The sequence below is a fragment of the Chanodichthys erythropterus genome, chromosome 13 (assembly GCF_024489055.1).
Source record: "Chanodichthys erythropterus isolate Z2021 chromosome 13, ASM2448905v1, whole genome shotgun sequence".
Lineage (NCBI taxonomy): Eukaryota > Metazoa > Chordata > Actinopteri > Cypriniformes > Xenocyprididae > Chanodichthys > Chanodichthys erythropterus.
The window spans coordinates 21,961,634-21,977,441 of record NC_090233.1 but is presented as its reverse complement, the minus strand read 5'-3'; the positions used below and the strand labels follow the sequence as shown (position 1 = coordinate 21,977,441).

Below are 15,808 nucleotides of genomic sequence, written 5' to 3'. Positions count from 1 at the left end.
GAAAAGTGAGGCATATGCCTTAATTTTGAGTGCTGGCTGCCGTGTCTGGAGAGTACGCGTCAAACATTTCTGAGCTTTTTTTTCTCCATTATTCATGAGAATTAAAGGGTTAGTTCACCCAAAAAATGAAATTTCTGTCATTGATTACTCACCCTACACTGAAAGTCTTACGGGTTTGTAACGACATGAGGGTGAGTAATTAATGACAGAATTTTCATTTTTGGTCAAACTAACCCCATATCTCTTTTAATCCAATCAATGTTCTTTATTACGCATGAGATCGCATTACAGCGAAGAATTCAAATTTCACAAAATTACATGACACTTTAAACCAGAACAATTTAATTAAAATATATTTAAGAGATTCTCTACTCTGGCATGAGTAGGAACTTAGCAGTGGTTCTTCATTTCATATAAATAATTTGTGTGTAATTCTTGAATGTCCTATTCAGCATTGTGTTTATTATATCATCTGATCCCAGCGACTGTTAAAAATAAAGAGGCAACTTTTACCCACAGTATAATAATTTCATACAGTTTGATGTTTGAACAATGATCCCATTCATCTTGCCATTTGTTGATAACCTATAAGATACTATGGTAGTTTTAAAATCTTGACAGACAACTAACCATCCAGTGCAGTTTCATTCACACAGCACTGGTTAACCAAACAAAGGTGAGTCCTGGGAGTCAGTTTAATAATAGAATACATTTGACAGTCTTGTTTATAATCAAACTTTATAAACAGGGCTATCAGATGTATTCTGCTACTGTATTAACACAGATTATTGTTTTTTTGGCACATAAAAATGATGGCAAGAGCACGAAATATAAATATCTTGGTTAAAAAAAAAAAAAACATCTTGTAATTTCCTGAGTTGGTCTGAATAGTGTGGAGCACATCACAGCAAAAACAATAAGTCAGATGTCGCAAATGAAATCTTTCTCACAGTTCTTTTTGTGACACTGACTACGTGTCAGAGGTCACAGATTTAACTGCATGGTTTTGTCATAATGAAATTTACTGAAGTCGCGCGCCATGGAGGTGACGCACGTGACTAGCAGGGCTCTAGTGTCTCAGGTTACCAGAGCAACACTCGCTCCTACGTCGTGGCAGGAAGCGCCACAAAAACTCGCCCAGCTAGTTTATCCAATAACATTTTTACGTTTGTTATCATTGATTTTTATAGACCGTGATTTCACACTGGCGGCCAGGCGGTTGTCATATAATACAAATGTATACATGGGCACGAATATCATCGAATGTTATTATTGGTAAAGAGCAGCTCCCAACTCCCAAACCACGTACTTTAAAATGCGGAAACTGTCACTCAGCGGCTGACGCACAGAACTCATGCGGTAAGGGAAACGGTGTGGGGAAATTTAGAAAAGGAAATCAATGTAACGGAATATTTATTAAACTACAGGAACACAAAGCCTGGTATCAGTATCCTGATATCACGTTGTGTTAAGTGATGTAACAATGACCTCGCTGTCACACACACACGTGTAGCAGTTAAAGGATGTGAACGACTTAAAACCAACCAACAAACAAACTAGCATCGTAACTGACCGATAACGTCCTCCACTCATCCATCGGCCTTATTAAGTCAATATACCATGCGAGATGTCGATAAGCCGGCTTTTAGCGCGAGCCGGCTACAGTACTTACTTTCTGGACGTGGTCATGATGAAGCTCAGTGAAGTAGTATGCCAGTAAATGAGAGGCGATCATCGTCTTCTGTCAACTTGGGGTCTCTTAAACTTCTTAATTGTGTGGAATGTGATCTGAACTGACTGAAAGTCACTTTGAGTGCGTGCTCATGATCTTCAAGTTTCTCAAACTCTTTCTTGGATATGCGCTATCCGGTACGATGATGATGATGCGAAGTGATGTCACTATTAATTCCACCCACTTCACACAGTAGTAATTTGAGTAGTTATACGTCACTGAGATTCTTGCCGCTGATTGGACGCAAAGAAGGCGTGTCAGACTTTACAGACTCGAACTCTCCACACAGACTCTCAACCAACACTAGTATAATGTATGACTGATATAATAAAATGATAATTTTGTATGTTTTATCAAATTTTCTGTACATATGTCAGTTTGATCAAGTCATGAATCAAAAAAGAGATGTTAAAAATGTATGTATTTAAGAATACAGGAATAAAATACAGTCTAGGTTGCAGCATGAGTAAGTGCTCTTCATCTGAATTAGTAAACAGTCTCATTTTGTCTGTATGACACAACGTAGTCTTAGACTAATGTAAATGTGCAACTAGGCACGTCTCCATGTATGACACAATACAGCGATTTCATTATGACTTATTTTTCATAGCAACAGTGTCTTGACTTCAAACCTTGTATTTGTCCATCTACACATTTGGGAGTCTCAGATGTTTTCCATAGCTCAGTCAGACGTGATATGAACTAGGGAGAGTTCAAGGAGAGAATATGACTTATTAAAAACCATGTGACCATCTGTTACAGTCTACAACAGAGCCATGGAACTTGTTGTCAGATTATAATTAGAATATTTTTAATTACATGTACTTTGACGTGCCATTATGTTACTGTATTTTAAATGGGGAAACAACAAGAGTGCTGTACAAAGGAAATTAATTTTTTAAGTGATAGTGTTGTCAGTACAGTTTCCTCCTTTCACTGAAGCACTTTCGAAATACCTGCAACACCACTTTGCCTACTAATTTGGGTTAGTACAATTATAAATTCACAGAATGTCTTTGGAGAGAGCTGGTCCTCTGTTATCTGATTAGCATGAATTGAGTTCCTGACATCCCACAGGCACATTAATGTAAGACAGCAGCTGATCAGATTCCAAACCCACGATGTGCCTCAAATGTTCACAAATTCATAATTGTGATAACACCTACAGTCTCTTGCATGTACAATTGAAATACATGGGCACACTTTTTGAGTTGTTTTGTGCCATAGAATAAATGTTGGCTTTTTGTTGAATTTTGGTCAGTGTGGTCCAGGCCTGGACTTTACATTGATTGTTTGCCGGTTCCCGCCTCCTTCTTTCCTGAGTATAATCCTTTGTTAGGCCTGGTCCCAAATGGCACACTCAACCCTGGCATTTCGTGACATAATGGCGCTTTGAATGCCAGGTAAAGTCCTCTGTGTAGCTTGCAGACTTGCCGGCTCAGCTGAAGTGCGCATTGAGGGGGCATAGCAGCCGCAAAGGGGGTGCTCTCGAGCACCCTTCTGAAACCTAAAATGATGAATTGGACACTCTACGGTCTCATGGACTTAACGGTAAAAGTGCATAGAAGTGTGCCATTTGGGATTCAGACTTAGAGTGGTGCCGAAACCCAAGAGGAAGGAGGTATGGGCTGTCAAAGAGCCCTCGCTGGTGTGGGGAATCTGCAATGCCATCGAGCATGCTGAGGCAGCAGACTGTGCCACAATGGACGCTCGAGGCAGTGGGTTGGAGTGACTTGCCGGGGGATCGGACGAACCCGCTGCCGTCCGCCTGGGTTGTGGAGAGGCGGCTGACTCACCGCTGTTTGCCTGAGGCAGGACTTTTCTGCTGTCCGGGGAGGAGCAGGAAACGGGAGACTCGCTGCTGGGCGCCCAAAGCCGGAGGAGACATCGCTGTCCACCAGGGGGCGGAGGGATCAGAGAGCCGTCCATCGAGGGGTATCCAGTGCCACCGCCAGGCATTGCGGAGGAATTCACCCAGCTGGTGGAGGACCAGATGGCAGTGTTTTAGGAACCGGAAGGCAGGGCGGGGCCAAGAGCTGGGAATGGAGCAAGGCTGGTGGCGCGAGTGTCAAAGGGTTAGTTTACCCCATAAATGAAAATTCAGTCATTCATTACTCACCCTCATGTCGTCCCACACCCGTATAACTTTCGTTCATCTTCGGAAGACAAATTAAGATCTTTTTGATGACAGAATGCTGTCAGATTTCCTTCCATTGACTGCCTTTGTAACTACCACTTTGACACTTCAAAAAGTTTATAAAGAGATCGGAAAACTAATCCATATGAATTGAGCGGTTTAGTTCAAATTTTCTGAAGAGAATCAATCGCTTGTTATGATGAACAGACTGAATTTAGGCGTTTACTCGCATGTAAATGTAACGGCTGTAGGCCGGTAAGAGCTGTGCTTGTAAACCTCACTCCCCTGATCTCAAGAGGTGCTCTAGTGACTGACGTTAGACTGCGGTCTTTAGCCTCCTTGTTATTGTGCTCGATTCCCATGCGGGCAGACCCGGGATTGAGTCCCGTTTAGAGCAGGCCGTTCGAACAGGAGAGGTTACATAAACATTGATCAACGAACAAAAGCAGAAGTTCAACCTAACCTGAATAACACACAAGAGCAAACCTCTTCCGGAAGCTCAAACGTGCTGCATAACCAATGAGGTTCATTCTCGTGTGTTATACAAACTCTTAACCAACACTAGTATGATAAATAAAATGATAATTTTGTAACTATCTATCCAATTTTCTGTAAATATGTCTTAATTTTTGGCAGTTTGATTAAGTCATGATTAAAAAAAAAAGAGATGTTAAAATTTGCATTTGATATTACAGTATACTTCTTGATCATATGTCAGTGAAAGCTCAGTTTAATGGGTTTAACCTGGGCTTTCACTGACAATGGGATGCAGGGATGTATTTAAAAGAATAAAGGAATAAAATACAGTCTAGGTTGCAGCATGAGTACGTGCTCTTCATCTGAATTAGCAAACAGTCTCATTTTTGTCTGTATGACACAACCTAGAATGTAAATGTGCAACTAGGCACGTCTCCTTGTATGACATAATACAGCAATAGTTTCATTAGGACATCTTTATTTTTCATAGCAACAGTGTCTTGACTTCAAACCTTGTATTTGTCCATCTACACCAGGGGTAGGCAAGTTCAGTCCTAGAGAGCTCCTGCTGAGTTTAGCTCCAACCTTAATCGAACACACCTGAACAAGCTAATCATGCTCTTCAGGATTACTAAGGCTATAGGCAGCTGAAGGTATTTTTCAGGGTAGGAGCTCTGACCTTCTGAACAGTAGAGTTCAGAAGGTCAGAAATCACAGAAAATGACAACCATAAAAAAAAAAATCCATCTGTTACAGCCTAAAACAGAGTCATGGAACTTGTTACCAGATTCTAATTAGAGTATTTTTAATTACATTACTTTGACTTGCCATTATGTCACTGTATTTTATATGGGAAAACAACAAGAGTGCTGTACAAAGGAAATACATTTTTCAAGTGATAGTGTTGTCAGTACAGTTAGTGTCATGGGTGCCACCTGGCCTGCAAAGGGCGATGGGGGTATGTGGCAAGCTGGGCGGGGCCGAGAGCTGTGAGAACGGAGTGAGACTGGTGGTACGATTGTTAATGAGCGTCACCTGCACACCACAGTGGTCTCAAGTCCCACAAAGGAGCTTCGGAATGATAAAAGGAGGAGAGACAACAGAGAAGGACGAGAGAAGACCAGGCCTGGACTTTATGTTGGTGTTTTGTTTGTATGCGACAGTCGTCCGAGATGGGCTGCCGCTTTACTTTTCGTTTTGTTGTTTGTTTATTTTGTGATTAAAGTTTTACATTGATGTATTTTTTTTTATTTAGTCATTTCTTTTCCATATATATATGTCAGGGGCATTTCCAGGCAGTGCCTCCTCAAAAAAAACAGGATGAGAAAATAATCCATATTATATATAAAACAACACAAATATTACAAATTATGACATTAAAAAGAGATCAAGTCACTCGTATTTCTTAAAGGGTTAGTTCACCCAAAAATGAAATTACTTAATAGTAATAAATTACATTTATTACTCACCCTCATGTCATTCCACACCCATAAGACCTTCATTGATGTTCAGAACACAAAGATATTTTTGTTGAAATCCGATGGCTCAGTGAGGCCTCCATAGCAAGCAATGACATTTCCTCTCTCAAGATCCATTAATGTACTAAAAACATATTTAAATCAGTTCATGTGAGTACAGTGGTTCAATATTAATATTATAAAGCGACGAGAATATTTTTGGTGCGACAAAAAAAAACAAAATAGCGACTTATATAGTGATGGCCGATTTCAAAACACTGCTTCAGGAAGCTTCAGAGTGTTATGATTCTTCTGTGTTGAATCGTGATTCGGATCGTGTGTCAAACAGCCAAACTGCTGAAATCACGTGACTCTGGCGCTCCGAACCGCTGATTTGACACGCTGATTCATTATGCTCCGAAGCGTGGTGTTTTGAAATCGGCCATCACTATATAAGTCTATATTTGTTTGTTTTTTGGCGCACCAAAAATATTCTCGTCGCGTTATAATATTAATATTGAACTACTGTACTCACATGAACTGATTTAAATATGTTTTTAGTACCTTTATGGATCTTGAGAGAGGAAATGTCATTGCTCCCTATGCAGGCCTCATGGAGCCATCGGATTTCAACAAAAATATCTTAATTTGCTTTCCAAAGATTAACAAAGGTTTTACGGGTGTGGAACAGCATGAGTAATAAATGATAGAATTTTCATTTCTGGGTGAACTAACACTTTAAGGAACACTGCCCAACAGCGACACCAGCAAGTAAAGTTACAGCAGGACTCATGCCTCTCTTTGCTCTCATAGAAAACCATAGAAAATCATCAGACCCCGGCATGCGGTGGGTTTTGTGGGGGGTAATTGAGAATGAATGGGGGAAAGTCACGTGAGAGGAGGCAATGTCTCCATCGCACTATGATTGGATGTAATTGGTTATGATTGGATATGATTGGTTTGTGCGATAAATTGTTTACGTGCGTGTTCCGCGCGTCAGTTTGAATGAACAAATGATGGCGTCAATGGGAAGACTAATTGAAAAGTAAGTAAACAGATCACCCAGTTAGATATCACCGCTTTATGTCACGTCAAAATCAAACTTGAAATGGACTGAAAGCATGATGACTGCAGGTTTTTTTTTTTCATGCAATCAGCTTGGTGAAATTAAAAATACAATTGGTGTCTCTGACAGACATTACAAAAAAAAATTAATACACACATATATATATATATATATATATTATATATAATAATATATTGTTTAAATTATTATTGCCTTTTGTTATTATTTTTGAATGAATATAGAAATGATTAAAACACTAACTTGATGAGATTTACTTGGTTTTGATAAATAGAACATTTATTACAATATATTATAATATAAATATATTTAATATATATTAATATATATTTAATATATTTAATATAAAATTACAAAATAGAATTGTATTTGGTTTCTTTTTTTCTTTTTTTGATGTACTATAAAGTAATGTTTTTTAACAAGGAAGATGTGTCAACGTTAAGAGTAATGCACATGAATTTACATTGATTCATAAATAAATAAAAAATGTGCCTCCACATTTCAGAACACCACTGCATGCCATATATATATATATATATATATATATATATATATATATATATATATATATATATATATATATATATATATTTATATATGGCATGCAGTGGTGTTGAGACACATATACTATAAATACTTGCTGAAAGACAAAAAGACAAAAAAAAAATATATAAAAAATTATCATTTGTGGTCACATGAAACTCTTCTTTGATGGTTTTCATGAAACAAGCTGTAGGGAAATTGCTGATTCTTATAATATGTATTTTATTAAAAATAAGAACAAAGCCAAAAACTGATTTTTTTTTTTTTTTTTTTTTTTTGTTTCACAATTGCATCCAAGGCATGGAAAAGTAAGACATTATAGTTGTGAATTATAGAGATATTTTCTATTCCTGCTGATATAATCTCTGATTACTGTCCATCAGGAGACTGAGTTAAAGACATTGTTTACTTCTTCTTTTTTAATTATCATTATCTATTCATAGCCTAAAAGTTATGTTGGACTTAGGTGTGTTTTATTTCTTTAACAGGAAAGCAATGAAGCTGAACAGGATGTTTACTTTGGATTATTTTCAGGCTTCACCACACTAAGATGTACAGTTTTTTAATTAATGAACTCTGCAAAGAATATTTTGTGGATTATGATCGTTTGTATACATCTCTCTGAAAAAATGAGCATTATTATAAAAAGTAGACTATATAAGTAATGCATAACAAATTACTCACCAGTAACAGATGCATTTCCACTTAATTGGTTCATAAAGGATGATTTCTCACAAAAGAATGGTGGTGAAAAACATGTTTTGAGTACAACAGCACTCGCTCAGACTGAAGGCTAATGTATGCATGTGAAATTATTATCAGTGAACATATATGTTTATGACCTGTAACATTTATGTTGCACTGTTTCACGGAATCAAGAAGTGGGGACTAACCTGAAGTAGTATCTACTGAATGGGAATAAATGCAAAAAGAATTAACAATGTATGAATTAAAATACAATGTTTATGCAAATCCAATCTGCTGCATTCATGATGGTATTTGCTTTGGTGTGCTACACAAAACGACCTGACAGACATGAACAGCAATGTGTTGTGGATGTTATTCAATGGAATTTGAAACACTGTTGCTGAAAGTTTGAAACAAAGGTGAAGCTCATCAAAATGAGAAAGGCTGGATCGCAATTCAACCTTCATTTTGTATTAAAGTTAAGTGTTTACTGACATACAGTCCTTGTGACAACTTCCCCGTGCCGTGTGGCAATTATCCCGGTCGTCCCATTCAATTAAAATAGTTTAAATTAATTACCATTATAGGCCTACCAACTACCGTCAACAGAATAAGAGCTTCGCTTTCAATAACACCACTCGTTTCCAATCATCCAAAAAGATTCAGTAGGGTAAAATTCATTTTCACGCAGATATAATAGATTTGACCATGCACTGCCATCTAGCGGTGAAAGCTGATAGAGCACCTAATCATCAAGGATGGTCTACATCGGTTAGGTGGAGTTTAGTGAACAGGTGCTATTAGTTCAAATTTGATTTTTAATGAGTCGGTTGGCCAACTTCTAAACCAATAGATTCTACGGTATAATCAATTATGCAAAAATGTTTTATCTCTACACACATATCTTGCTTTACTTGTGCTATGTTAGATTATTGGCCTACTATCCTCATTTAGCATTTAAAAAAAATACAAGAATGTCAGGTGAAATGACTGGCAGGAAGTTCAGAGCCATAGTGGGTCTCATGAAAGTCCCAGAGCGCGAGCTTATGGGCGATATTTTGTTGCGCGAGAGCGCTGAACCTTCACTTCCCGTTCACGTGAATATTGGTAAATTTGTCCGTTTGGATGACGGCCAGTACATCGATACGGAAGACCGAGATAAAGCTGTTAAGAGACGACAGCTTGCAAACGCAAAGGAGAGACTGCGGGTGAGTGAGTGTTTGTAAAGTTCACGACAGCGTCATCTGTTTCCAACATTTGTACATCGCTGCCCTCTTTTGGCGAGTGAAGCGCTGCAGGTTTGCATTAGTTTATATAGTTCTGTAGATTCGCAGAAACTTGAGTTACTATGCTGTTTTACTTGATGGTATTCTGTGATGGAAACTTCATTTATACATTTCGCGAATAAATCGGCAAAAGGTAATGCTAAAACTCAATATTTTCCCCTTTTTACACAATTTTACCACTTACAGCTTGACTGAAAAATACTGGCCAAAAGTGACACTTTTTTTCCTTCTCTTTTTCACAAGTCTCATTTCATCTTAAATAAGCTCTTCACTGACACTGTCTCCAAGGTAATGGCTTCAAGTACAGCAACTTTTGATAAATCTTTAAGGGTGCAAGTTATACCACAACTAAAAAGGGCTTTAAAGTTTTTTTACAATAAATACTGAAGTGTTTTTATTTTACCCTTTGTGATGGATTGTCATCTAAGACTAAAATCATTTAAGACTAAAAGTCTGTGTCTTTCTAAGTAACTCAGTAAAATCATCTTTAAAAAAAAAAAGTATCTCTGTTAATAATTCTTGGACATTTAAAGTACCTGTTATTAGCCTTTTTTTTTTTTTTTTTTTTTTTTTTTTTGCTTCCTTTCTTCTGCAATGAATTCTGCTTAACAAGCAGACTTCTTTCAATCCTTTTGTTAACCTCAGCATTAGATGTGTATTATTGGTTTTTATAAGGTTTTACTGAAAGATTACAGTTTTTAAAAATCTCTAATTGGCTCCCCTGAAAGATTTTCTATTCAAAATTTGAAGTCAGGACTAGTCATGATAAAGGCCTTCCTGCTTCGTCCTGAACACCGTTCTCCTGCTTCCTTCATCACACTGGCATTTCCTTCAGTAAATTAATATAACTACAGCTTTGACAGAAATGTCCAAATGGCAGGGTTTTAGACTGACTAATGACCCTGGACTTTTCAAGCTGTAATGGATAATTGTTTCCTTTGTTAAGCCTGTGCTCTCTCTGAATGGAAGTGCTCTGGGTTCCAAAAATATGACTTGCAATTATGGAAATTTTCAAAATGTATAATTAGAGAGACTTGCTGACTTTCTCAGAGTTGATCTAATGCATTGTGACACATTCACTTTAAAGGGTTAGTTCACCCAGAAATGAAAATTGTCTTTGATTACTCGCCCTCTTGTCGTTCCACACCCGTAAGACTTTCACTCCTCTTTGGACTGCAAATTAAGATCTTTTTGTAAAATCTAAGAGAATGAACCTCATTGGTTACTCAGAACATTTTGAGTTCCCGGTTGAGGTTTGTTCTCATTCAGGTTCGGTTGAGCTTCTCTTTATGTTCACTGATCAATGTTTATATGTGAGTAAAAGCCTAAATTTGATCTGTTCATCATAAAAAGTGGACCAGTCTCTTCAGAAAATTCGCTCAGTTTATATGGATTAGTTTTACGATCTCTTTATGAACATTTTGAAGCGTCAAAGTTTCAATTAGGAACTACAGAAAGCTCTCAGATTTCATCAAAAAGATCTTCATTTGTGTTCTGAAGATGAACGAAGTCTTACGGGTTTGGAAAGACATGAGGGCGAGTAATTTTTGGGTGAACTAACCCTTTAATTAGTCCATTATGGTCATTTACTGTGATGCTGGGCTACAGTAAAGCATTTGTGTTTTCAGTTCATTGTATATTTTCTAGAAGCAGGCCTATGTAGAAATGTGAGTCAATATGGGTTTGGGATGGGAGGGTGAGTAATTTACTGGAATTTCACTATTAGGTAACTGTTCCTTTAAATAAATCATGAAAATCTGACTTTTTCCGTGTTTAACCCTCTACCGCATAGTGTTGCTATATGGCAACATACACTTTGTGTTCATTTCCTTGCCACTGTTTCTTTAACAGAACATTCTCGTTTTTTTTTTTTGTTTTTTTTTTTGTAAGAAGACCTTAGTTTAGCCAATGATGTGCTTTAGTTAAGTCACATGACATGCAATTTTTTCTGTGGTGCGATTTTCTGACAGACGTCAGTAACAAACAAGGACCCGCCCATGTCACATTCACAAAATTAACATCTCAGGTAAGTTATAACATATTCACCACTCAAAAAAAAAAAAATGTATGAAATTAGTTTTTGTAAATTTATTAAAATGTCTGTGTTGCCATATGGCAACACTGCGCAATAATGGAATGACATTATTATAATAGGTTAGATAGCTAGCAAAGGCCAGCTGCAGTCTAAGCTGTAACAATAAAAACATTAATGCTAGTGATATAATGTTGATTAGTCGTATGTTAAGGACTGCCGTGGCATTTGTATTATGGATTAAAGGTACAATTTGTGTTTTTTTTTTTTGTTTGTTTTTTTTCGCTAGAGGTCGCTAGAAGCCTATTCAAAACAAAGGCGTAGTTTGATGACGCCAAGTTTTAGAGCGGAAACTTGGGACATGTGGTCTCCATCTCAATGGACGGTGCAAAAGAATAGGGATTGGAGTCTGGAAGAACTCATGTTCGTGGATGCGATTATTAACGTTACTGTAGTATGAAGCAGAGCAGGACCGAGTGTTGCGGGAGCTGAACGAGGAGCTGGAGCGATTGATCAACACACGCCTCACGAGCAGCGGGACTTTTATTATGACACAGTCGCCGGCGCCGCTTCCGCTTTTCCGGTCATGAGTTTACGGGAGCTGTCCTTGTCGACAGAACCAGCGGGAGATGGTAAACAGTAATTATGTTCCATAAATAAGTAACACAATCCACCATAAAACGTGCAAGAAGTAAATAAGGAACTGCTTGAAGCAAGCTAGTGGTTTGCTGGACGCTAGACACTACTTCAGCATTTGTCCGCGGCACTGTTGTCATGTGGTTTCTACGTCAGTAAAGGCGGTAACAAAGGTAACTGACGTCATTGACAGGCGACTGCACTGCCCCGTGTCACTGTTTAGAATGGGAATTTTCTCACGATTTACAAGTAGTTGAAAACATTAGAGATATTGTTCGTAATCAGCTGGACAAAATATATAACACTAGCCTAGTGTTTTTTGGATATTTTACTGCAAAAATTTTACATATAGTACCTTTAAATCAACATGAGACCTGCCATCACAGCCAGTATACTGGCCCAGACCAACAACTGGCCTACCATTGTGTCTCAAAAAGGCAGGTGCAAGTGGATGTAAGTGTAGTGTTAGGGTGAAGTGCACCAAATATGACGTGTAACTGTCTCACCTCTGAAAAAAAAAAAAAAAAAAATTTATACATAAAAAAAGGTGAATTTTCAAGGATTAGGGGGGGGTTCATGTTCATAACCTTCCTCTCATAAGATTGTGTAATGTTGAATTTTCATGAACTGCAATGTTTTTGGTTTTATGTCAGTGTTTTATGATACATGATGAACAGTATTAGACTTGTTTTTAACTGTCTACATTTGCATTTCAAATAATATTCACGAAAAACTTAATGAAATTCAAAGAATATAAAGCATTATTTAGCAAAAGAATAAATTCCATAAATAAAGGCACAAGATGTTGGAAAATAAGTATAAGGTGTTTATATTTACTGCTAAAGCTTATAATAGCACCAATTTATTCAATACAAACAACATTTCTGAGGAAAAATATTAACTACATACACTTACACTTATTTTGAGTTATTTCCACTATTGTGCGTTGTTGCCATATGGCAACATATCATAAAGTACCTTAATTTTTTTTTTTTTTACAGCACTTCAAGTTAAGCCATTCTAAGAAAAGAGAGAGTCAAATATTTATTTTTTAATAAATTTATCATAATGCGTGCAGTAGAGGGTTAAGTCCTATAATCGAGTCCTGGAGCATCTACCAACCCAGAATATGCAAAAAAGCACAACCCAGTAACTTTGTTTTGGTAAGCCTTTCTCTGCAAGCATGTGAAAAAAGAGCTGCTCTGATTTCGCCGCCCTTGTGATGCAGGAAGGGGAACTTATTAAAATATTACCGCCCCTTAATCTGTATGTTTTCACCCATGGTGCTGCCATTTTGTTTTCGCAAGCAACAAAAGTGTACCAGTAACACTGGTCCTGGAGTGCAGCTGTCCTGTACAGTTTAGCTACAACCCTGATCAAACATACTTGAATGTCTTCAGGATTACTAAAGCTATGTGAAGAACAACTCTGCAGGACTGCAGCTCTTGATCGACCGTCCCTGAGCTTGTGATATGTCTCAGCTATGTAAACATTATCACTGATCTGATAACAGCTTATAAACATAGTCTCCATAAACTCCTGGCATCTGAGCCTCTAAGGACAAACAGTTTCTAATGATTCATTTTGAGATTTATATTTGCTGTGTGAGCTTCTCCTGTGTTGTTTATGCCTCCGTGTATTGGAATCGAGAGCATGCAGGCGGGGAGCACAAGCTCATTTGCATTTAAAGAGACATACACCAAATCAGTGCACTTTTCTTTTTTTTTTTCCTCCCACCCAAAAATAGGCAGATAAAACATGGTGGTATAAAAAAAAAATCCATGGGGTATTTTGAGCTGAAACTTCTGACACATTCTGGACTAATTTTATTTATTTGGCCCAGTCAAAGGGGTTCTGAATTTTTGCCTTTTAATGGTGTCATCTGCTGCTCCGCTCAGGTGAGGAGCCTGAACAGCATGTTCTCATACCTTCGCCGTATTGTGCCAGTGATGCCACGAGATCGAAAGCCCAGTAAAGTGGACATGCTGAAGGCAGCGACGGAGTACATCCGGCTCCTCTCAGCAGTCCTCAATCACTCCTCTGCCACTGTGAGTCAAAACCCCATGTCATTTCCTTTTGTCCTAGAAGATATTACAAGAATGGTCTTGCCATATGCAGTACGAGTGCAAAATACATGATGCCTTTTTTTGTTTGGTGTGTGTGTGGCAGGGAAATGGAAATGCAAATGTTTTCCTCGACACTGGAATCAACTACTCAAGCAGTGAGACTGACTGTTCTGATCTCTGGAGCATTGAGGATGTGAGTTCACTTTGACCTTTTTTCCTTCAATCCTTATTTTGCCCTGCATGCTATCACTGTATCGTTTGCCTCCATCTCCTTCTCAGGCGCTGGAGTTGAAACCCTTTCTATCTGAGGGCGTGAGCGTGGCTGCCCCACTGGTCACCATGGCGACAGGAGCGGAGGATGACCTTGATCTCAACAACATGACAGTACAGTGTGTCGTACCAATGTACATTGTTCAGGTTGGCTCAGAGCAAACCGTAGTAACAAGTACAATCTCGTCTTAGACGCACACGTTCTTTTGGTGCCTTGAATCACTCACCTTTTTTCTATATGTGACTTTAAGATCTTCAGTTTATGCTATTTGTGCCCTTTATCTCTAATATTACTAAAATATTTGAAATGTCAGCCAAGATGAGGATTGATAGCTGACTTGATGCTGAGCTCTCATGAGACTATTTTGTTGGATTATTTATTCATAAATGTAAACTCCTTTAATTATAGGAGTAAAATCTATGTAAAGTTTGTTTTGAGTCTTTTCAGCTGCTTTATGGTTTACAAATTTGAATAAATTGTAAATACTAATTGTGTGAGGAATACAAATTTTTACAGAAAAATTGAATTTTCTTTTTAACATGAAGATTAAAAGGCATATGTCAATGTCAAATAAGGATGTTTAAGATGAGTTTTGTTTCTCAGAATTGCATAAATTCGCAGTTGTGAGTTGTAATGTCCAAATTGTGAGATATAAACTTATAATTCTGAGAAAAGTTTGTCTCTTTTCCAATCAGAATTGGACTTTATAACACTCAGTTGTGAATTTATATCTCACAATTCTGAGAAAAGGCAGAATTGTGACATGTTAACTTGCAATTGCGAGGGGAAAAAAGGGGGAGCATTATTCTGTGGAAACAAGCTTCCATTTGTTTCAGCTTTGTAAAGCTGTTTGTTTTTTTTTTTACACTGATCTAAGGAAAAGTTGTTTTTGTGACTTCACAATTATGCATGATTACAAATCTCTTCCTCCATTTTTGTACTTTTTAAATTGGGTCCTCTATAGGCTGTATGCAGAACATCACACGAACAAACAGAAAAACGGGTCTCACTGCATCTGTTTGTTCGAGAAAGTATTAACAGTAGTCTATGAACTGACTGCGATATCTATGGACTTTTAAGTTAATCGGCTAACCTAGCTAGTTCTTTTTATTTTTGGTGTTTTCCATTTAAATAGCTGAATGTTATTGAGAGGAAGAAACTTTTAGATATCAATCTGCATATGCAATGGACCTCATCAGTTATGCTTGTATTTGTTTGTTTCTTTTAAAGGTATCTTGAGTAAAGCGGCTCTATATTTAACAAAGCTCATTCAAAAGACCTGAACCGGTTTTACAGTATACAGAAGTTTGTTGCACATATACCCCCATTAGGAAAAAGCATGGCTGCATAAATTGCATACTCTTGAGAAGGTACTTTTTATGAATAAGTAATGACTTTAC

The 15,808-nt window shown here is 37.6% G+C and overlaps 2 protein-coding genes across 2 annotated transcripts in view; one reads left to right on the top strand and one right to left on the bottom strand.

Annotated features, from left to right (window-relative positions):
• Positions 1 to 1,887, bottom strand: part of hk2 (hexokinase 2) — a 59,416-nt gene extending 57,529 nt beyond the window's left edge. The window contains exon 1 of the mRNA XM_067408169.1: positions 1,673 to 1,887. Coding sequence (XP_067264270.1) covers positions 1,673 to 1,735 — 63 coding nt within the window. The 5' untranslated portion in view covers positions 1,736 to 1,887. The remainder of the gene's footprint in view (positions 1 to 1,672) is intronic.
• A 7,204-nt stretch (positions 1,888 to 9,091) lies between these two features.
• LOC137034667 (uncharacterized) lies at positions 9,092 to 14,676 on the top strand. Its single transcript, XM_067407781.1, has 4 exons — positions 9,092 to 9,325; positions 13,970 to 14,119; positions 14,241 to 14,330; positions 14,417 to 14,676. Exons 1-4 carry the CDS (start codon positions 9,092 to 9,094, stop codon positions 14,597 to 14,599), a joined length of 657 nt encoding a protein of 218 aa, XP_067263882.1. The 3' UTR covers positions 14,600 to 14,676.
• Positions 14,677 to 15,808: the final 1,132 nt, after the last annotated feature.

Excerpts from the sequence above, each read along its gene's own strand:
- LOC137034667 (XM_067407781.1), top strand. The coding sequence starts at position 9,092 with ATGTCAGGTGAAATGACTGGCAGGAAGTTCAGAGCCATAGTGGGTCTC. Across the intron at positions 14,120-14,240 it reads TCAATCACTCCTCTGCCACT|GGAAATGGAAATGCAAATGT; the intron begins GTGAGTCAAAAC and ends TGTGTGTGGCAG. Across the intron at positions 14,331-14,416 it reads ATCTCTGGAGCATTGAGGAT|GCGCTGGAGTTGAAACCCTT; the intron begins GTGAGTTCACTT and ends TCTCCTTCTCAG.